The 24,387-nt window shown below is 41.5% G+C and overlaps 1 protein-coding gene across 2 annotated transcripts in view; it reads left to right on the top strand.

Annotated features, from left to right (window-relative positions):
- The first annotated feature begins 8,933 nt into the window (after positions 1-8,933).
- The window catches only part of NAV3 (neuron navigator 3), a 358,104-nt gene continuing 342,650 nt past the window's right edge, over positions 8,934-24,387 (top strand). For both annotated transcript variants that reach the window (XM_077832689.1, XM_077832681.1), the window contains exon 1: positions 8,934-9,176. In XM_077832689.1, coding sequence (XP_077688815.1) covers positions 8,934-9,176 — 243 coding nt within the window. The remainder of the gene's footprint in view (positions 9,177-24,387) is intronic.

The raw sequence follows: 24,387 nt of genomic DNA, 5'->3' as shown, positions 1-24,387 counted from the left end.
TAGGTATGGGGGTTGCAAGGGCAGCCACAGGTAGGTAGAGGCGGCAGGTCCAAACCCAACCTTGCCTGTGAGGAGTGGCTTATACTGCTGTCTGCCTCAGGACGTGGGGGCTAGCTGGTAACTGGCAGGAGCCTATGACTGAGGTGAGGTAGGGATAGTGGGTGGGGGGTTGCCCTGGGAGGGGGAGACCCAGGACTTTGGTGTACTGCCAGGGGGCAGCACCCAGTGAAAGGTGCACTGGGGTCCTGGGAGGAACACGGGAGCCAGCAGCAAAGCGAGATGCCAGCCTGAAGATGGTGCTCTGGAGGCTGGAACGCTAATTCCCTGAGATGACCAGCAGGAGATGCCGCTGGCGAGTCTGTGTCTGGTTACAGGTCATCTTTGACTCCTGTTATGAGATGCATAGATACAGACTGTATTCAAGTCCTGGCACTTTTCTCCATAATAACTTTAAGATATATCTGTTTCTTGCTGTCCATATCACTAAATCTTTCATCCAAGCCTTTTTCACCTCTTTTGTTTATTGCACCCTCCTCTGCAGTTTGTCTTTCCTGACATTCACTTTGTTCCTCTCAGGTCCATTCAGAGCACTGCTGCTACGACTGCCTTTCTCACCCATTGCCTAACCATGTCACTGGCCTCTTGAATTCCTCCCCTCTCTTTTCTCAGCTTGGTCAAATACAAGCTTTTGTTCCTTATTTTTAAAGTCCTTCACCAGCTAACCCTGCTCGCGTACCATTTAGTTTCTTATTGTGTTGCCTCCTGGCCATTCAGCTCCACCAGCAATGCTAGCTTCTATAACCTATTTGTCCATTTTGCACGCAAGCAATTTCTCCTGTGCCTGTACACCTGTAACACCCTCCTCCAGCTAGCCTGGAAAGCCTACTCTTTATTCTTTCATATCCCTTCTAAAGACCCACATCCACTGTGAAGTCTATAGGAAGGTGTCAAGAATAGCAGCTAGGAAGATGGTCAGTAGGGACTTCAGATATTTATCTTATTTGCTTGTTTGTTTATCTCTGATTTAGAATTTTAAAAAAATGAACTGACTTCTAACTATCTTGCTGTCTACATAGTGGGCCTACATAGCTGTTTACATAGCTTTTACTCATTCTTCTTTACTCATTCCTTCAAATATTTCGACCCCCACTTGCTGCATGTTGTCGTTATCAGATTATAAACCCTTCAAGGTTTTATTCTGTTTGTAAAGCACCTAGCACACTGGAGCCCTTAATCCGACTGAGGCAGTTAGGCAGTGGCAGAATAATAATAACAATAATGTAATTAAAACAAACTTCGAAAGAATAACCTGTTACTGGTACTGATTATTACCTCCAAAGTCTGTCAGCTATACTTTACTCTTTTTTTTCTTTTTTTTTTTAATCAGTAAAGAAGTAATAGGTTGCTTACTGATTACTTTTAGGGTTTTTGTGTCAAGCAAGTGGGTTGCGGAAAGAGAGTGGAGGCACCATGACCTCATCACTCATCCTCAGGAGAGGAATAGCAAGATTGCCAAAGTATATAACTCTGTTTATTTACTTCTCAATGTTATAATTTTAAGAAAGAATGTGTTATATCTCATTTACTATCCATTAGTCTTGTTAGCAGGTTTTTCGTCTTCAAGCCATGGGGGTGGAACCCATCACCCTGTGCTTTAGTCCAAACTCTGAAAATCTCATCTGAGTTTTCTGCCTCACAACAGGCAAAATGGCAGATCGCACATGTCTATTTGTCTACAGCTTTAACTGTAACAGCTGTGTATAAAGATCCTCAGATGCTGACACGTACATTCCCTTTATGATGATGCAGGAAGACAATAGACAGCACAAAGTGCCTTCCTCCTTTGTGCTGTATGCAAGGACTTGGAACATTACATTCTGCTAGCACCCTTTCTTGTAGCAGAGAGGTGCAGTGTATAGATTCATAGATTCCAAGGCCAGAATGGACCACTGTGATCATCTTGTCTGACCTCTTATATAACACAGGTCATAGAACTTCCCCAAAATCATTCCTAGAGCACATCTTTTAGGGAAAAAAATTAGGGCTGTCAAGTGATTTAAAAAATTAATCATGATTAATCGTGCTGTTAAACAATAATAGAATATAATTTATTTAAATATTTTTGAATGTTTTCTGCATTTTCAGATATTGATTTCAGTTATAACACAGAATACATGTACGGTGCTCACTTTATATGTATTTTTTATTCCAAAGATTGCACTGTAAAAAACACAAGAAATCGTATATTTCAGTTCACCTAATACAAGTACAATGGTGCAATCTCTTTATCATAAAAGTTGAATTTAGAAATGTAGAATTATGTACAAAAATATAACAGCATTCAAAAATAAAACAATCTAAAACTTTAGAGCCTAGAAGTACACTCAGTCCTACTTCAGACAAACAAGTTTGGTTGCAATTTGCAGGAGATAATGCTGCCCGCTTCTTGTTTACAATGTCACCTGAAAGTGAGAACAGGAGTTCTCATGGCACAGTTGTAGCCAGCATCGCAAGATATTTATGTGTCTGATGCGCTGAAGATTCATATGTCCCTTCATGCTCCAACCAGCCTGATGATGGAGTCTGCTTGGTAATGATCCAAAGTAGAGTAGACCCAGGCATGCTCATTTGCATCATCCGAGTCAGAGGCCACCTGCGGAAGGTTGATTTTCGTTTTTGATGGTTCAGGTTCTGTAGTTTCTGCATGTCAGTGTTGCTCTTTTAAGACTTCTGAAAACATGCTCCACACCTTGTCCCTCTCAGATTTTGGCAGGCACTTCAGATTCTTAAACCTTGGGTCGAATGCTGTAGCTCTTTTTAGAAACCTCACATTGGTACCTATTTTGCGTTTTGTCAAATCTTCTGTGAAAGTATTTTTAAAACGAACATGTGCTGGGTCATCATCCAAGACTGTTATAACATGAAATACATGGCAGAATGTGGGTAAAACAGAACAGGAGACATACAGTTCTCCCCCAAGGAGTTAAGTCACAAATTTAGTTAACTTTTTTTTAACGAGCATCATCAAACTAGGTTCACCGGGGGAAGGAGACCAAAGCCCTGAGGTAAGTGGGAAAGCGGGATACCGGGAGGAAGCACAGGCTGGAATGTCTGTGAGGGGAGGGCTCCTGCCTCATACTGAGAATGAGGGGCGATCAACAGGTTATCTCAAGTGCTTATATACGAATGCACAAAGCCTTGGAAACAAGCAGGGAGAACTGGAGGTCCTGGTGATGTCAAGGAACTATGACGTGATTGGAATAACAGAGACTTGGTGGGATAACTCACATGACTGGAGTACTGTCATGGATGGTTATAAACTGTTCAGGAAGAACAGGCAGGGCAGAAAAGGTGGGGAAGTAGCACTGTATGTAAGGGAGCAGTATGACTGCTCAGAGCTCCGGTACGAAACTGTAGAAAAACCTGAGTGTCTCTGGATTAAGTTTAGAAGTGTGTGCAACAAGAGTGATGTAGTGGTGGGAGTCTGCTATAGACCACCGGACCAGGGGGATGAGGTAGATGAGGCTTTCTTCCGGCAGCTCACGGAAGCTACTAGATCGCATGCCCTGATTCTCATGGGTGACTTTAATTTTCCTGATATCTGCTGGGAGAGCAATACAGCAGTGCATAGACAATCCAGGAAGTTTCTGGAAGCAAAAGTGGATGGGAATCTGGGAGGCAGTGACCATGAGTTGGTTGAGTTCAGGATCCTGACGCAGGGAAGAAAAGTAAGCAGCAGGATACGGACCCTGGACTTCAGGAAAGCAGACTTCGACTCCCTCAGGGAATGGATGGCCAGGATCCCTGGGGGACTAACATGAAGGGGAAAGGAGTCCAGGAGAGCTGGCTGTATTTCAAGGAATCCCTGTTGAGGTTACAGGGACAAACCATCCCGATGAGTCGAAAGAATAGTAAATATGGCAGGCGACCAGCTTGGCTTAATGGTGAAATCCTAGCGGATCTAAACATAAAAAAGAAGCTTACAAGAAGTGGAAGATTGGACATATGACCAGGGAAGAGTATAAAAATATTGCTCGGGCATGTAGGAATGATATCAGGAGGGCCAAATCGCACCTGGAGCTGCAGCTAGCAAGAGATGTCAAGAGTAACAAGAAGGGTTTCTTCAGGTATGTTGGCAACAAGAAGAAAGCCAAGGAAAGTGTGGGCCCCTTAATGAATGAGGGAGGCAACCTAGTGACAGAGGATGTGGAAAAAGCTAATGTACTCAATGCTTTTTTTGCCTGTGTCTTCACTAACAAGGTCAGCTCCCAGACTGCTGCGCTGGGCATCACAAAATGGGGAAGAGATGGCCAGCCCTCTGTGGAGATAGAGGTGGTTAGGGACTATTTAGAAAAGCTGGACGTGCACAAGTCCATGGGGCCGGACGAGTTGCATCCGAGAGTGCTGAAGGAATTGGCGGCTGTGATTGCAGAGCCATTGGCCATTATCTTTGAAAACTCATGGCGAACGGGGGAAGTCCCGGATGACTGGAAAAAGGCTAATGTAGTGCCAATCTTTAAAAAAGGGAAGAAGGAGGATCCTGGGAACTACAGGCCAGTCAGCCTCACCTCAGTTCCCGGAAAAATCATGGAGCAGGTCCTCAAAGAATCAATCCTGAAGCACTTACATGAGAGGAAAGTGATCAGGAACAGCCAGCATGGATTCACCAAGGGAAGGTCATGCCTGACTAATCTACTCGCCTTCTATGATGAGATTACTGGTTCTGTGGATGAAGGGAAAGCAGTGGATGTATTGTTTCTTGACTTTAGCAAAGCTTTTGACACGGTCTCCCACAGTATTCTTGTCAGCAAGTTAAGGAAGTATGGGCTGGATGAATGCACTATAAGGTGGGTAGAAAGCTGGCTAGATTGTCGGGCTCAACGGGTAGTGATCAATGGCGCCATGTCTAGTTGGCAGCCGGTGTCAAGTGGAGTGCCCCAGGGGTCGGTCCTGGGGCCGGTTTTGTTCAATATCTTCATAAATGATCTGGAGGATGGTGTAGATTGCACTCTCAGCAAATTTGCGGATGATACTAAACTGGGAGGAGTGGTAGATACGCTGGAGGGGAGGGATAGGATACAGAAGGACCTAGACAAATTGGAGGATTGGGCCAAAAGAAATCTGATGAGGTTCAATAAGGATAAGTGCAGGGTCCTGCACTTAGGATGGAAGAATCCAATGCACCGCTACAGACTAGGGGCCGAATGGCTGGGCAGCAGTTCTGCAGAAAAGGACCTAGGGGTGACAGTGGATGAGAAGCTGGATATGAGTCAGCAGTGTGCCCTTGTTGCCAAGAAGGCCAATGGCATTTTGGGATGTATAAGTAGGGGCATAGCGAGCAGATCGAGGGACGTGATCGTTCCCCTCTATTCAACATTGGTGAGGCCTCATCTGGAGTACTGTGTCCAGTTTTGGGCCCCACACTACAAAAAGGATGTGGATAAATTGGAGAGAGTCCAGCGAAGGGCAACAAAAATGATTAGAGGTCTAGAACACATGACTTATGAGGAGAGGCTGAGGGAGCTGGGATTGTTTAGTCTGCAGAAGAGAAGAATGAGGGGGGATTTGATAGCTGCTTTCAACTACCTGAAAGGGGGTTCCAGAGAGGATGGCTCTAGACTGTTCTCAATGGTAGCAGATGACAGAACGAGGAGTAATGGTCTCAAGTTGCAGTGGGGGAGGTTTAGATTGGATATTAGGAAAAACTTTTTCACTATGAGGTGGTGAAACACTGGAATGCGTTACATAGGGAGGTGGTAGAATCTCCTTCCTTAGAGGTTTTTAAGGTCAGGCTTGACAAAGCCCTGGCTGGGATGATTTAACTGGGAATTGGTCCTGCTTCGAGCAGGGGGTTGGACTAGATGACCTTCTGGGGTCCCTTCCAACCCTGATATTCTATGATTCTATGATCAGCATGTAGGGTGACCAGATGTCCCGATTTTATAGAGACAGTCCTGATTTTTTGGGTCTCTTTCTTATATAGGTTCCTATTGCCCCTCCATCCCAGGTCTTGATTTTTCATACTTGCTGTCTAGTCACCCTATCAGCATGGGAGCACGTCCTCTAGAATGGTGGCCAAAGCATGAAGACGCATACTAATGTTTAGCATATCTGGCATGTAAATACCTTGCAACGCCAGCTACAAAAGAGTCATGCGGACGCCTGTTCTCACTTTCAGGTGATATTGTAAATAAGAAGCTGGCAGCAGTATCTCCAGTAAATGTAAACAAACTTGTTTATCTTAACAATTGACTGAACAAAAAGTAGGATTGAGTGGACTTGTAGGTGCTAAAGTTTTACATTGTTTTGTTTTTGAGTGCAGTTAGGTAACAAAAAATTCTACATTTGTAAATTACACTTTCACAATAAAGAGATTGCACTACAGTACTTGTATAAGGTGAATTGAAAAATAACATTTCTTTTGTTTATCATTTTTACAGTGCAAATATTTGTAATCAAAGATAATATAAAGTGATCACTGTACATTTTGTATTCTGTGTTGTAAAAGAAATCAATATATTTGAAAAAGTAGAAAAACATCCAAAATATTTAATACATTTCAATTGGTATTCTATTGTTTAACAGTGCAATTAATTAATTTTTTTTGAGTTAATCGAGTGAGTTAACTGCAATTTAATTGACAACCCTAAAAAAATCCAATCTGGATTTAAAAATTGTCAGTGTTGGAGAATCCACTATGACCCTTGGTAAATTGTTTCAATGGTTTAATTACTCTCACCGTTAAAAAATGTACACCACATTTCCAGTAGGTTCTTTTCAACACAGCTGTATCAGACCCTCATGTCGGATGCAAAGAAAGAAATTGTACTTGTGGTGTTTACCCTGTTAGCCACTTGCTGGCACTGTTGGTGGTGGTAGCACCCAAAAGGGGATAAATTGAGGGCACTGCCATGGGTTTGCCACTCTTCTGCGTCAGCCAGCTGAGCTTGGTTTGTTGGGTTGTACCCACTGCAAAATGTGCTCCCTCGGAGGACCCTTGGGTCACCTGGAATTCTTCCTCAGGTCTCCTGCTACAACCTAGGGAGGTGATGGCTATAAGAAGGAGATAGAGTTGACTTTTTTTGCCCTCTTTTATCATTCTGCTGTTGTGTAAATGAAGAAAAAAATTGAAAATATTTCTGTGTAAATTAAGTGCAGTTGTATTCTGAAAAGTAAAGGAGTACTTGTGGCACCTTAGAGACTAACAAATTTATTTGAGCATAAGCTTTCGTGAGCTACAGCTCACTTTTGAAAAGTAACTCTCTAAAAGCAGTGTAAGGGTCCACATTTATTCTTTCAAAGTTGCTGAATTTAATTTTTTTAAAATGTCTTTTCTAACTGTCACCACGACAAATGTAACCTGAGATCTGAAAGTCAAACTGTCTTTTTTCTGACTTGAGTATCATTACTAGTAATAAATATTCTGCAGTTGGGACTTTGTTAATAATTCTGATTGCAGTGTTAGAGCCAGGATAGTATCTTGGTCATCCTCCCACAACAGTGTCCATTCTGGAGAGAGAAAGGGGAATGAATAAAAAGTACCAAAGACATATTTTTTTTTGTCCATAATGTCAACAAATATGACTCACAAGGAGTTTGAGTCAGATGGTACCATTTTTACTCCAATGCTTTTTTCAGCACACTTAGTCACACTTAAAAGGGGCTCACCTGCTATGGATGCTTGAGGGAATTTATGCTTGCTTGTTTTTTTATTCTGAATAATGTGCATAGAATTCCCCATACTTTGAGAGAGAATAGATGGTGCTTCCTGCCCAAGGAGTATTTTAATGGACAATGAATGAATTATGAATCTATGTCCATAATTGATTTCCATGCTAAGGTCTGTCTACACCTAGATTTGACCAGGGCATAAAGTAATATTGTATGTCCCTTCTTATCAACGTGTATAGTCCACTGTGACTGATTTTGTAGCTTTTTCTGGCTGGCATTCCTAAGTGTCAAGGATTTGATATTGCCAGATAGAGTATTTTTACAAATAATGGACTGAGAGTACACTTTAGACATGGATTTTATGGAGATTTAAACATTTTAGTATGGGAAGTGTTAATTGAATAGATGATGTAAGCAAAAAAAAATGAAATATTATGTTTACTAAATCTTGTAACAAGGCTTGTGATGTTCCTATATCCTGCCCTTTGTTTTTGTATGGATTTTTCACAGCAGAGGCAGACGTTACCCATACTATGATTCAGCGTCTGTCTCTAGCCACGCTCTTGCACGATTTTAACCTGATTTCACGGGATGAACAGGGAATGAAACAACGTAGCTCATGGCTGTCAGCGATGAAAAATAGGCAGGAATCAGACAAACAACTTCATCTCAGAGATTGTTTCCGGGCTAAAAACTCTCCCAACAGCTGTTTGCTTTGGCTGCCACTCAGGTTCAATTTTTTTTTCAAGTTTTTGGGTTTTTTTTAAGATGTGGGCTGGTTATTTATGTAGTCAGGAAGAGGTCTGTTTCCAGTGTTGTGGTCTCAGTGCTGTTTTGACAGTTGGAGTACAAGGAGATTTCTTCTTTTTCTGCGCCCCTCCTCCCCTTCCCCCCCCCCATCCGTTCACTTAATGCACAGAATGGGAATGCTGTAGAGAGAAGAAAAAACAAATTTATGAGGTTTTTAATCCCGGACAGGCAGCTTTGTGTCAGTTACCTTCAAGAAAAGTTCACGCCCCAAAGGAGTGTTTAGTCTTACACAGCCACTGACTAAGCAGTGTGTGTGTGTATGTGTGTGTGAGGGAGAGAGAAACACAGACAGAGATGAAGGAAAGTTTTTTGCCGCCTCTTGAAAGTTGTAGTATTGTTTTAAAGATGACTTTTGTTTAAAGTATTTGTTCTGGAATTACTGAAACTGGAGTCAACCAGACTGAGGTCAGAAGCATTTTCTTTGGCAGAAAGAAGATACTTTTATAGAAGCCATGCCTGTACTTGGGGTTGCCTCAAAGCTAAGACAACCAGCTGTAGGGTCAAAGCCTGTTCATACTGCCCTTCCGATACCAAATCTTGGCACGACTGGGTCACAGCAGTATTCATCGAAGTCTTTGGAGCTTACTGGGGCAGAGAGCTCAATGCTTTCTTGTCAGCTTACGTTAAAGTCAACCTGTGATTTTGGAGAGAAGAAAACACTTCAAGGAAAAACCAAGGAGACAGAGGATAGTAAGGTTAGTTCTGAACTTTACCTGCATATTGAACTCTTAAAATGTTGGTTTACTTATGCAAAGTCTGATATCTGTCTTTAGCAAATAGCATGGTGGATGTGGAGTGCATGTGTAAAATAGGAACTAGTTTATGTAAATAACTTTGTATAGCCAATATACTAACATATATTGTAACTGTGTTTAGCTCATTGTTGGAGTTTGAATATGTTTGTTTTTAAATGTACATTTTATGATATCTAATGGAGTGATCCTTCATGACAAGCTTCTGGTGAGGGTGAGTCATATTGCACAGTGATAAAAATCATGCTGAGACCCAGATAAGTAGAACTATCACATGACAGGGCTTAAGAAAATATTGAAACTTGGCAGCTTCATGTTATATTGCAATGTTAAAAAGGGCTCCCACACCCACACTTACTCCCCAAGGGAGATGCCTTTAAAATAAAAACAGTCCATTGATTGTTCTGTCCAACTTTCAAAAGATTTGGCTAGACTTGCTGCAGAAACTTTGATCCAGAAAAACAGATCCTTAATGAAAAGTTACCTGTCTTATTCACTTCTTTAAAATAGCCTTATCTTGTCTGCTCCCCTTCCAGAGATCTTTAACCTGCTCTGATTTCATTGTGATGTAAAGCAAAATGAAACATGTTTATCTGGGGGCAGATGCCATGATTTTAAGACTTTTAAGATGTTTGTCTTTAGTCATTCCTAATCTCATTGCAGTAGTTTAAAATATATTCTGTTTTGGGGACAGCAATACCATTAAATCTGTTCTTGTCAGTAGTGTACAGTTTTGTGGATCCTTCACCCACCACAGGGGTGGCCAGCCTGTGGCTCCGGAGCCGCATGTGGCTCTTCAGAAGTCAATATGCGGGTCCTTGTATAGGCACCGACTCTGGGGACTAGGGCTACAGGCGCCAACTTTCCAATGTGCCGGGGGGTGCTCGCTGCTCAACCCCTGGCTCTGCCACAGGCCCTGCCCCCCTCCACCCCTATCCACCCCCTCCATTGAGCCTGCTGTGCCCTCTTTCTCCCCCCCCCCACCCCCCGAGCCTCCTGCACACTACGAAACAGCTGATCAGGAGGTGTGGGGAGGGAGGGGGACGTGCTGATCGGCAGGGCTGCCGATGGGTGGGAGGTGCTTGGAACCGGGGGGGTAGGGGGGTGGACGGAGCTGATGCAGGGCTGCTGACATATTACTATGGCTCTTTGGCAATGTACATGGGTAAATTCTGGCTCCTTAGGCTCAGGTTGGCCACCCCTGACCTACCATGTTCCAGGGATTAACATGAAATGTAAATGTAATGTAGCAGTGTTTGCATGCTTACTTTCCCCCTCTTTATCAGTACCGCTGATTCTTGAACACTGATTATCTCACTGTTGTTAAACCGATTTCTATAATGGCTTCGTTTTTATTTTAAGGAAACTTGCAGATCATCTTAGCTATTACAGTGGTAGCAGACACACAGTGTATGTACTTTGTCTTAGTTTGAGAGTGCTGTGCCTTGAGAAGTCCAGGTTTTGTGTCTAAAGCAAAGGACTGGGAATCTGAAGATTTCAATTCTGTTCCCAGCTCTGCCACAGACTTCCTGTGGGATCTTGCGCATGTCCCTAATTTCTCTGTGCTTTCAGTTTCTAACTGTCATAGGGTTCTCTGAAGCACCCAGCATTGCCTCTCACACAAGAGGGTAGTTGCTTTATAGAAAAGTACTATAGAAATTCAGAGAATTATTATTTCCACCTGTTCGGGAACAGAAACAGCTTCATTTTTCATCACATGATTGCAATGTGAAGATTACAATTAGTAAAGCCTTTTGACACACTAAAATGGTGTTAATCTGATATGCTTTAAAATGTATAGCTTCCTGCTTAGTAGTTTTAGATAAACTGAGGAACGGTAAAGAATGTTTTCTTTAATGTTGTGCTTTCATGGGTTACCATGGGGGTAGTGTATCAGTTCTGCAGGTTATTTTCAGAAAATAGCATGCAAATTTAAAATAGCCACTTAGTTGTTCTAGTTAATGTCAACAAATGTTTTGGAAGGGATATAAAACCTCATGCTTCTGGGTTTAAACCAATCACTGAGGGGTTAGGATGAGAGCCTCATAGAGGCAGATTATCTCACGTCTGCCTGCTATGGGGTCCTTGCCCCTCTCCCTCTGAAGCATCTGGTGCTGAGCTCTACTGGAGCCATGCTAGACTAGATGGACGATGGGGTCTGATCCAGTATGACAATTCTTATGTTTCTAGGGCCAAATTTTCAAAAGAGCTCAGCACAAATAGTTCCCTGAGTTCTCAGTGAGAGCTGCTTGGTGTTGAGCCTTTTGAACATCTGGCCCTTAAAGGCTAAGGCCAATAGGGTTACACTGAATCTAAAGTTAGGTTCCAAAATCCTTAATTGGGCCCCTAAATAAAACTAGCCGGATGCGCCAAAGTGCTGAGCACTCAAATTTCTCACTGACTTCTTCAGTTTTTTTTATAGTCTCCACTGAGTGCTTGAAGCGCCTGCTGAAATCAGGGGACGCGAGAGAGAAAAGCTGTTGAAGTCAGTGGGAAATGTGAGTGGTCAGCACAATTGAAAATCAGACCAGTTTCATTTAGGTGCCTTAATAAGGATTTTCAGAATGTAACATTACACACCCCAGTTTGAAAATTTGGCCCACATTTGTTTTATTCTATACCCTCTGGTATATTTGTAAGCTTTCTAGTTTGCTGTTTAAACTTATCAACACCAATAAAATAATCCCAATACTCCTCTCCCCCAAGGCAGAAAAAAGAAAACATTGCTTATTCATTGAGCACTGGAAAAACACCAGAAATGGTTAACTGTAGCTAAGGCTTCTCTACAAGGAGCAGTAATACAGACTATAGGGGTGTGATCTCTGAAGCGCACTCGCATGTTGTGCATTAATTGGTCCATGTAGACCCTGCTGGTTTGCACTAAAGGTTACCTAGTGTGCTTTAACGTAGTGCTTCTTGAAACAGTGCTATGTTAAAGCACACAGGGGAAAATTACAGAGAGATTGCTCATTATAATATATACTACTATAGTGAGTAATGTATACAATATACGTCACTCCTAACAGTATATACAAAGAGAGAACCCTGAAAACCCATGCCTTTTGGACATCTATATTAAACTCAAAAATGGCTAAAAAATGAAATTAATAAACCCTGAAAACAGAAGTCCTATATATTTCCCATTCACATTTTAAATCAGTTCTGGGAGGTCATTTTATCAAAATATTTTGGGGCACAGGTAGATGGTGGTTGTTAGTAAAACTACCTTTAGGTTCTCATTGCTAATAAACACCAACATTCCAGCCTTAAAATTATTGAATGCTGTTTTCTCACATCACTTAGTGGGAGATCCACCCCTCCCTGCCTCCCACTCTTCCCTTGGCTACCCTCAGTCACATTAGCTAAAATGTGCAGCTAAGCACATGTTTTCAGTGAGTTATTAGGGTTAATGTCCCTTCAGGTTTGCTCTGGGCAGATGTAAATTCCACATTACTGATGGCACTGTCCCAAAGTTGACCACTTTCGAGTGCTGTTCTCAATAGTACTTGGGTTGATTTTCTTGGTTAGCAAACATATTAATCAAACATATGATATTCCTACATGGCTCTGTGGTATACAGTGCTGTACTTTAAGAATGTTTCCATTATAACAGTGATCAGATAAAAGGTCTTTTACTTAGTGTAATGAATACCCAGTCAAAGTTTCCAAATGAGAGAGAGATCTGCTTATACAGTATACAGTTGGTGTGCTTACGGTATATAATTGGATATGTGGTAACTGATTTTTGAGGGAAAAAATGTTGAATGTATATCTGTAAAAGACAATGGAATATATGAATTAATCATCTGGTTAACATTTGTCCTTGGCTGCTGTATTCTAGGTTCAACATTGCTTTTTAGGGCATTACAAATGCAACACTGGTGATCACTAACCTCTCTTGTCATGTCTGGAAGACACTCAGATTGACATATATAATCTCCATTGTATATTCAGTCACTATAAGTGCTAAGATTTCCAAGATAAATCTGGATTTACACATGTCAACACAGTAGGTCACTCTGCCATCCAGCTGTTTCCTTCATGACCTTCATGTATACTGCACCCGATTGTTAGAGACTTTTGACACTGCTTTTGGCTTTCTCACATTATTACATTGCCAGGGCTGGCTATAAATACTGCTGCAGAAATTAATTCAGTGCTCCGTATGCTCCACTTTCCTCACTTGGTTCTGCTGTCCTTGCACATGTTGGACTGTTTTGTGGACATGATATAGTTTGATGCTTCCAGCTATAGTAAGGTCAGTCTGCACAAGAAAGAGTATTTCCCTCTTTTTTTAAAGAAAAGTATTGGATGGAAAAAGTGTTTGAAGATATGCTGTTTTGTTTTTGGTTGGGTGGGGAAATAATTAAACCTAGGAAACTCTTTGCAACAAGTAGTTTATTCATTTGTTCATTATTTGAAACTGTTTGGCACATAGTTTATGCAGACATGTTTCAGGTCCGAGACTGCTCCTGAATTATTACATGTGACTTGCATCAGTTATGCTCGTAATGCCATATGTTTGTTCTGTATGATTAGTCACCTAAATCACGTGTTATACCGGCTTCCTGACTGGCTGACTCCCAAGCTATTTTAGGAGCTTTTAGGTTGATCATGTGAACACTTATGGTGTGAATACTCACACCAAATATTTGTACAAATGTATTCACAACACACTTTCCCTGGAAATCTTACAGTTTATACCTATGTATGTGCCTAGAAAGGGAATGCAGTTGTTGGAGTGAATTTAGAAGGTGCAGTCCTGGCCACACTGAAAGTCAGTGGAGGAAATGATTTAACCCATGGTTTTCATTAAAACCAATGTCCGTAAATACCTTTTTTATATTATTTGTCCAACTTTGAATATTAGTAGTTCATGTTCCAGTGATACCATTTTCACGTTGCTTGCTGAAGACCATGAGATCAAAATAATCTATATTGCACTGGAATAGTTTGTAATACTGTCTCTTATCGTAGAGAGCGCCACCAATCCATAACAGCACTGAAAAGAATGTGTCGAGTGAGACGGTAGATAGGTAAATTAAGCAGAGGCCGGACAGTAAAGAAATGTGGGCAGAATTTCTTTATTCAAAGCTTACATTTTGCAAAAACTACTTTTCGGATTCACCAAAATTATACTTCTTTGCACCATGCTGGCCACCTACATACCAGAGGTGATTCAATCCAAAAGAGGGCAGGTGGTATGGCTAATGTCCTCCCCCTTAGGTGTTTTTGTGTGGATGCACAAACACTCATGTGAGGCCCGCACTAGCAGATAATGCTGATGGAATGCTTTGACTCAGCACATCCCTGAGCCACGTCCTCTTCTAGCCAGTGTTTTACCACTTTTTGACCTCTATAGTAGTCTGTGTTCTGCTCCCCTGACCTTACCCCTGTGTCAAAACTTTCTGTTTCAGGGGCTCTACACCTTGGCTTATGCTGGCAGAAACTGGCAACATCTCAAGTTGACTCTGCCTCATTCATTTTTGGTACCTCTCCTAGAGTTTGCGACTTGATTGATAAAATTTTATCCTTCAGTCCTGAGTTAATTTATTCTTGTTGTCCTATAAGTCTCTCTCATATTAGTATGTCATTGCTCCTCCTGTTTAGAAACAGTTGATTGCTTCTAAACCAGTTCTGACCATTCTAAAGTTGGTCCAATTCCTGCAAACCTAAAACCTCCCTACGTATAGCAACCTTCAGACCTATATTGAGATTCCTGTAACATAGTATTTACTGACCTTTTAAGAGACGTTATAGGCTAAGAGTTTCCCAGCCCCTTTTCAGTATTGAACAAAATAATTCTTTGTCATTGTCAAAGGAACTCTGAGAATTGTAGAATACTGCAAGGCTTACTGAGAAGAAATGCCAGAAAATATATCAGCCTTCCCTGACTGAGTGGGGCTCTCTAACAGGTGAAATGGGGAATCATTCAGCCCAGGGGTGTGTGTGGAAAAGATCTGTAAAGAGGCAGTATAGAGAAGAAGAGGTAATTTAGTCTTGGACAGGGATCCCAGCTCACAGAGGAGAATGCAGCATTAGGTACCAGGGAAGTTCAGGAGGATGCAGTTAAATATTGAACTGAACTGAAATGAAATATTTCAATTCAGTTCCACAAACTGAAACAAAATTTTGATTCAGGAATGTCAAAACTTTGTTTCAATCTAAAATTTCCAAATCAAAAGTTTTAGGTTTTTTTAATGAAAAGTTGAAATTTTCCATCAGGGAGAAAAATCACTTCCTGACCAGCGCTATGAGTATTAACCCCTGTGTCAACAAAGGCAAAGGCTGTAACCCAGGGAGGGACAAAGATGTGTTGTTTTGTATTTGGAGTTTAATATTTGTCAGTGGGTACAAGCTCCAGAAATCAAATTGAGGCATGGTCAACCTCTATGACAGAAAGGTAAGAATCCATTACTTTTCCTAGTCTGGTCATGAATAGAAAGCCAGTAATATCTGACCAAATGACTCTTGAGGCCTAATTTAACTTACATCATAGAACCATACCTAAATCCTGGTTTGAGGTCTTCCAATGTACTTTAGCCTACTATTCCACTGTGATGTTGGAACCAACATGAAAGGCGGCTGCTCTTTTTTTCTGATATAGTAAGTCCCGCCTCTCCCCAGACACCGGACTTGAGGCAAAATTCTGCTCCGCCTATTAATATCAAAAAGTTCCGTGAATGTAGGAAGAAGGGAATATCTTTTCCCATAATTCACATTCGGCTTTCTCTTTCCTCTCTCTCTCTCAAAGCCATTTCCCCACTTACTCTCCTTTTATCAGTGAAGCATGATCTGGATGGCTAAGAGTCTCTTTTCTTTTTTCTTTTTTTTATTTTAACCTGGTCTTGCAGAGTAGGGAATACTGTGATAGCTCTGTTAGCATGCTTACTAACCCTACCTGATTTCACCCACAGATACTTAGTCAAGTTGTTACTTCAGTGCTGAATTCCATCTCCTCCTTGGTTTGGCTACTTCCTGCTGACAGTAAGTTTCATCCACCATGGCTGAGGATATGGAGCTGGGTCATGGAGTTATACACTGTTGAAAGGTATAGGTAAAGGAGCTCCAAAAGATAAAGGCAAGGAGCCAGTGAGAGCATGGGAAGAGAGGTGGAGAAAATGATCCGGAAGTTAAGATGCACAAACCTATGAAACCATAACAATATACAGTCCCAAAACAACTTTCCTCACCCAATTGGTGCCCCCTACCTGCAGCTGAATTCTTAAGTGGAGGAAGTGGCCTCCTCAACCACTGCATCTTCAGGGGAAAATGGCAGGCCCATTTTCTCTTCCTGCACCACTGGAGGATTTATCTGCCACTTTCTTGAGATAAGGTGACATAGGAGTTTTCTCCTCATTCTGTCCAGTTGAGGGGTGTGTGTCTGAGGGCTCTTTCCACTGTCCCCATGTTACTTTAGTGGTGGTCTGTACCATCTGTCTCTCATCTCTCTGTCCCAATACACCTACCCCTGTGAATCATCTATCCCCATTTCTTGCAACCTCTTTCCCTACATCTGTTGGTATCCCCTTCCTCCATCCTTTGTCTCTGAGTCCTTTTCCTCACATATTGATCTCTTCTAAGAGAGCCCACACTATGTCCCTGGATTCCCTCTGATTCCATGTCTCTTTTTTCTTCCCATGTTTTGGATGACTTGCATCCACTATCTCTGGGTCCTCTTCTCCCAAGTGCATCTCATCTTCAGTCCTGAGATAGTGACCCTGGGAGAGTAGGAATGGGCTCCCTTCTCTATATCTTCCCAATCATGCCTCTGTCCTCACTCTCACATTAAGGGTGTCTAAGGATATGCTATTTGGTATGGAGTGGGAGGAGGAGGCAGCTGCGGTCTGTTCTTCTGGCTGCTTTCTCTATTGCTTAGTTAGCTTTCAGCAGAATGGCCAAGGAGAGAGAAAGGGCAGTGGAGGCAGCCAGGAACCTCCTGCCTGCTTCCCACAGTGGCCGCTAGTGATGGGAAGCCAACATTGTTTTTAAATTGCTGAATTAGCTGCCAAAAACTTCAGCCAGCACTGCAGACACCTGGGACTGCATGTGTTTAAAATGCAGGGCAGCCTTAGCCAAACTGGGACAGTTGGCAGGTATTCAGGATATCAATTATTTTAGTTTCTTGCCTTGTGCTCTGTATTCTTTCTCAAACAGATAGCATTCCTTGGTGGCATCTTTAATATGCTCTCCATATAGAGCACCATCAGCGTATACTATATTGTCATTGATTTAAGAGCATTCTACTGTATGTGCTTAGAAGCTGCTTTACTCTTAAACATTTCTCTCATCATCATCTTTACCAACCACATTTCAGTCTAATTGAGATAAATGTACAGTAATCCAGCTAGGTAATTCTCCAAACCTATATGCTTAGGAGTAAGATACATTTCCAAATACATGTGTGTGGTCAAAAGCTGCTCTTTCTGTGGTTTGGGTTTCATTTGTAATGGTGAATAAGGCTGGGAGGATACTTACCAGTCTGAGCTACAAGCCTCTGCCTGTTCTTTAGTGTTTCTTGGTTTATTTAATTGTATTTTATTTTCTCAGCAAATGAGAAAACAGAATATAGATCAAGTGGGTTGTATTGTGAAAAATGGTACTAAACTTCAACAGAAAACAGTTGTTATATATTTGTTTTACATTTGTGCCGAGAGGCCCCAATAAAGATTAGGCCTCATTGTGATAGGTGCTGCACATATCCTTAGTTAAAGACAATCCCTGCTCCAAAGACCTTACAACATAAATAGATAAGACAGACAAACGGTGGGAGACAGGAAAACATATTATCCCCAATTTATAGATGAGGGGATCAAGGCAGAAAGAGACTCAGTAATTTGCCTTCAGTCACACTGGGATTTTGTGGAAGAACCAGGAATTAAACCCAGATATCCTGAGTTCCAGTTCACCGCCATAACCACAAGACCATCCTTCATCTTCCGTAAAAAGAAAAATCAATTTTGAATTAAGTGTCCCTGTAGTGGGGTATTTTTCCTCTTTAGTTTTCATGGAATGTTCTTACTCCTCATTCCAGACGAAGTCCATGATAGTTGAAGGTGCTGAGCGTTGCTCAGGATGAGCCTCGGAGTTAATATATGATTTAAGTTTTGCTGTAGGAGCAAGTAGACACTCTATTTTGGTTTTGATTTACCTGATTAACATACATTGTGCCATATGCCTTTAGGAATACAGGATGTCTTGTGTTCCTTATAGTGTAGGGAAAGTATGCTCCAAAATCATATGTTTATTGCTAGGCTCACCACTTATTAAAATGTGATGTGGGAAGAATAAATAGTCACGGAATAAAAGCAGGCCTCTTTCAGGAAAGGTTTTAATTTTTGATCATGATTCCAGCCCATGAATATTCTCCAGTTTCTTTTTGGCAGAAATGCTTGTACTTGATAGACAATAATGGCATCAATTACAAATGTGAATTGCTTGTTTTCTTAAAGCAAGAGTTAATTTCTGGTCTAAGTTCGCTGTCTGCTTTTTCTAATTTAGTAAGATCTTGAGTTAATTTTGTAGTTTTTCCTTATACTTACAAATAGTACACATGGAGAGTAGTTAATTTTAATGCAGCTCTCTGTTTCACTTTGACCTGATTCACAGGATGAAGTTTGGAGACAGCCCATGATTTAACAATAGCCTTTTGACAGCAAGGGTGTTTGGGAATTAAACTGGACGGGGGGGGGGAACATCTATCTACTCTCAAATTTATTAGTGGAATAGTTTGTACAAATCTTCAGTTGCCCATGATGTTTTTAATGTCACCACCCTTTCTTTTTTTGTTTTTATTGGAAGGAGAAAATTGGCTGAAAGATAGCATAACTTATTTAAAATTCAGTAAAGGAATGCACAGTGTTTTGTCTGGTAAATGCAAGTAGATAATTCCCTTGTGTAAAGTGTGCAGCTTTCTGATGGCTCTTATGTATGCACTGTGTAAACTAAGTTGAGAGGACTTGGAAAATAAGCAAATCAAATCAAAGGGAAGCATAATCCTAAAGTGGCTAGGGCAGGATCGGCGTATATCTGGGTATATAAACTGAGAAGGTGCCAGCCACTAAACATGTCTGCAACTCCTTCTGAGTAAAACATGAGCAAAGATAGCCAAGTTCTATATTAGGATTGTGCTAACCCACTTTCAGTGTGATATTTGTTCTGTCTTATCTGTCTAGCCGTTTTTACTTATGAGACTCTTCTCTGCTGCTTTGCCACCCTGTGAGCCTATCACTATGGAATACGTTCTCATTCAGAATATCTGCTTTTCACCACGTGGTCAAAATAATTATTCAGGTGACAATGTCCAATTAACACAGCTGCCATTCATTTGAAAATCCAGAGCCAACGGAGATGTTGGGGTGTCTCTTGCATTTCCCTTTTCAATGTATTGTTCTGCAAACCTTGACTCTAAATGTCTAACACCTGGCTTTGCATCTTGATAGTACTGTGCTAGACTCCAAAGGATTTGGCTGTGGATGCTTCCTGTTGCGCATCGGGATTTGATTTACAGGACATCTGTAAAACCACCAAGCTGAGTAATCAGAATAGTCATGCGCAGAAAGATGACTCCCTAGTGAGTGTTGGAAAACAGTAGAACACTTTAATTAAGCAGGAAAAGGCTGCATGGCTTATACATGATTTAGGATGAGTAAGACTTAAGTCAAGGTGCAGGACTTTTACTCATCACTAACTACAACAATGGAATTTCCTGGCAACACATCTATGCAGTAAACAGGGCTTCATTTTTTGTAAACTGTCTCTGAAACAGAAAGGAAGAGAACCAAAGGGACTGTGTAATTTATAAATAGCAATGGTTATGTTAAAGGAAACCTCTAGTGAACAAATACAATGGTTTAGAGAGCTAAATAAATAGTTATAAACAGGAATATATATTGAAAATAAATGTGCAAAACTGTTTTAGAAATATCTGTCACTGTTTCAGTGTCTCCAGTCACTGAATGGAACTGCTGCCTTGCTCAGTGCTGGCCAGCACTCCCAGTCAGAGACCCATTGTGCTGGAAGAGAGAGAACTGAAGGAATATTAGGGAGCAGTAGAAATCTGGAAGCTTCAATGCTGTGTGTTCTATTTATTTTAAAAAATAATTGTTTACATCCTGGTTCACAGGGACATGGCGTGGTCCAGTGAATAGGGCACAGCCTGGGAGCCAAGACACCTATCTTCTCTTCTAGGCTTTGCCAGTGACTTACTGTGTAAATTACTTCACTTTCCTGTGCCTCAGTTTCTTCATGTGAAAATTGGGAATCATGTTACTTGTCTGTATTTGCAGGGGAAAAGGACTCTTCAAGGGCTAAATACCATTATCATTGATGATTGTAATTAAACCAGATTACTTACTTTTGAAAATAGTTATTGAATTTACCTTAAAACAACTTCGAAGGGCCCTTTGATTTTAAATGGTGAAGTAGATTGTTTCAGATCTATTTCATGTCGTCAGACTCAAATTGGCAATTTTCTATTGGTTTTTAATTGTTTTTTATTTCACTTAAATCACTTTAATAACCTGCTTATTGGTTTATCCTTGTTTGTAATTAGGCAAACTGATGAGAAAATGTACATAATAATGCCATTTTCCTGCAAAAAATATTATTCTGATTTAGTGACAAAAGTGGTGGGGCTTCAGCACAGTGGTTGCTTCCCATCAGTTGTGTGTGCTAGAATCCCATCAGTGCAGTATTTTACAAGCTTGATTTTAGATTTGCACAGTATTATAGCTAGTTTTTGAAGGGGTGTAGATGAGACCTTCCCTGGGGACTTCATCTTGATGTGGTGGGAAGGCTTGTGTATTCCAATAACCCTGAGAGCTGGTAGGATGTTTAACTCCTGGTAAGGCCAATCAGTACGGACAGGTCAAAGGGTAGGGACCAGACAAAAAGCAGTCCACCTGGTAACTGGCTGATTGCAGATGCTGAGTGGGATTCAAGTAACTTGAAAAACCTCATGAAGGACCAGTGGTTTCAGGTGGTTGAGCACCCCGGGAGAGTAGTGGGACCTCCCAGTGGAGGAAATGTTATCCAAAGGCAGAAGGGTTAAATCACAGATTTAACCAGTGGCAGCCACAAAGTGGAGGGAAAGCAATGGAAAATCACCCACTCTACTTTTTCCTACAAGAACTTTCATGGCAGAACAAGAGAAAATAGATAATTCATGTGTGGTGCTGGATGGTGAGACCCTCAAGTCAGAGAGCCTGACACAGTAAACAGGGGAGGAGGTTCTGGCCATTAAGAGTACCATTTTCAGTTATGATGGTGCTGTACCCAGTCCTGCTGGAAGTACAGCACTTGATGCTTGCACCAAGGTAAAGAGTGACCTGAACTTTCTTCTCCAAATTATCAGAATTGGAGCATAAAATGTGAGGAGTATGTATGAAGGGAAGCTTGACACTGTGACCATATGAAATAGATAATGTGGAATTCCAGAGCTGTGATGGAATGGTAGGGGCACTTTCATGAGGATGAATAGATACACAGTGAACTATTCAGGATCTGAGAAAATGGGATCACATTTATCTTATCCTAGGAGACATCCAAGTGTCGTCTTGGATATGACCCAATCAATGATAGAATCAGTACAATTCACTTATGACCTAAACCACGCAACATGTCAACCATACAGATATATGATTCTACAACAGCTGCTGAAGCCACTCCAATTAATGAGTTCTATGAGCAGCTTGAAGAGACACTTGTTAAATCACCAAGAAAAGATATCTCCCTTGTAATTTGGGATCTGAATGCAAAAGTTGAAAGCATATGGCCTCATAAAGAAGTAATAGGAAATAATGATATAGCAATGCTGGAGATTGAACAGCCAATGGATAAAGACTTTCCCAAGTGCAGACTGCAGGTCAGATTATCAACCACTAGCCTCAAACATAAAATTAAAACTTAAAAGATAAGATATTTGGCAGGACCACTGCACTTGAATCTGGTCAGAATCAACTAAAACTACATTACTTCTGTCCAGAATAGGTTTGAGGCATTGTCACTGGTGAAAGAGGAGAACAACTTGAATGAACTATCAAGTTTGAAGCCGCCAAAGTACACATTCCAAAAAGTCAGCATAGTACCACACCATGGCCGACTGAGAAGGTGATTGAGCTGGCGGAACAATGAAATAGTGTGGAGGAAAAATGGCTGAAGAATGTGGAAGAAAATACAAGGTACTGAACACAGAGATCCAAAGGTTTTAGGGTAGCAGCCGTGTTAGTCTGTATCTCTCAAAAAGTAAAGGAGTACTTGTGGCACCTTAGAGACTAACCAATTTATTTGAGCATGAGCTTTCGATGAAGTGAGCTGCATGCGCAAATAAATTGGTTAGTCTCTAAGGTGCCACAAGTCCTCCTTTTCTTTTTGAGAGATACAAAGGTGGATTAGACGAGATAAAAGTGAACACAAACAGGAAAAATATGCAGAACTTGAGAACCACAAAGAGTAATAATGCAAAATGCCTGTTCAGAGTGGTTAGACTTCTTACCAAAAAGTTTTACCCATAATCTAACACAGTAAAAGAACATGATGGGAGAATCCTCACTGAACGTGATGATATCAAACACCAGTGGAAAGGTCACTCTGCCAATCTGTATGCCTCATTAGAGCCATTCACAGGATGACAGAAAGGAGAGTGCAGAGATGAACCATCAATCCTGTAAGTGGAAATGTTGTGTGCTATTATGAAAACTATGCTTGAGGAAAGCACAAGGAGTAGATAATGTACCAGCAGAACAACTAGGGGTGTCACCTACCACTTCACACTTAGACCCATGTGGGGTATCATCAAAAAACTACAACCCATACTCAATAGGGACCTCATCATGAAAGAAGTATTTCCTGAACCTCCATTTCTGGTCTTCAGAGAACCCCCCAAGCTCATCAGAAGCAAGCTCCCCATAGACCAAGAGACACCAACTCAAAGTGGCACCAGACACTGCCAGAACAACAGATGCAAAACCTGCAGACATATCTCCACTGCTACAATGATGAACAGCCCCCACTACCCACCTTTCAGGATCCATGGATCCTACACATGCCTACCCAACTTGTCGTATACCTCATCCCATGTACGAATAACTATGGACTTGTCTACACTGGCACTTTTCAGTGCTGCAACTTTCTTGCTCAAGGGTGTGAACACCCTGAGCACTTCAAGTTTCAGTGCTGTAAAGCACCACTGTAGACAGTGCACCAGCAAGGTATAAGTACAGGAAAAGATGGGAGTTGCCTTACCAAGTGTGAGGTCTCACGTACACTTGGTAAGGCAACTCCCATCTTTTCATGTGTTTATACCTGCTCCTGTATTTTCCACTCCCTGCATCTGAAGTGGGTTCTAGCCCACAAAAGCTTATGGCCAAATAAATTGGTTAGACTCCTCGTTGTTTCTACCTTGAATGGTCCCTTAGAATATGTGCTAACTACTTTATGCTAATGTCATAAATATAAAGGGAAGGGTAAACCCCTTTGAAATCCCTCCTGGCCAGGGGAAAGCTCCTCTCACCTGTAAAGAGTTAAGAAAGCTAAAGGTAACCTCGCTGGCACCTGACCAAAATGACCAATGAGGAGACAAGATACTTTCAAAAGCTGGGAGGAGGGAGAGAAACAAAGGGTCTGTGTCTGTCTGTATGCTGGTCTTTGCCAGGGATAGACCAGGAATGGAGTCTTAGAACTTTTAGTAAGTAATCTAGCTAGGTATGTGTTAGATTATGATTTCTTTTTAAAATCTGTATTTCTAGTTCAAAAAATCTCAACTGGATCTCAAAATGATTTCAGGTTAATCCCACCGCTATGCCACCATGTCAAGGTTCCTCCCCCATTCTGAACTCTAGGGTACAGATGTGGGGACCTGCATGAAAAACCTCCTAAGCTTATCTTTACCAGCTTAGGTCAAAACTTCCCCAAGGTACAAAATATTCCCCCCGTTGTCCTTGGACTAGCCGCTACCACCACCAAACTAATACTGGTTACTGGGGAAGAGCTGTTTGGACGCGTCCTTCCCCCCAAAATACTTCCCAAAACCCTGCACCCCACTTCCTGGACAAGGTTTGGTAAAAAGCCTCACCAATTTGCCTAGGTGACTACAGACCCAGACCCTTGGATCTTAAGAACAATGAACAATCCTCCCAACACTTGCACCCCCCCT

This window comes from Eretmochelys imbricata, chromosome 1 (genome assembly GCF_965152235.1).
Source record: "Eretmochelys imbricata isolate rEreImb1 chromosome 1, rEreImb1.hap1, whole genome shotgun sequence".
Classification (NCBI taxonomy): domain Eukaryota; kingdom Metazoa; phylum Chordata; order Testudines; family Cheloniidae; genus Eretmochelys; species Eretmochelys imbricata.
This window is presented reverse-complemented; position numbering and strand designations above follow the sequence as displayed.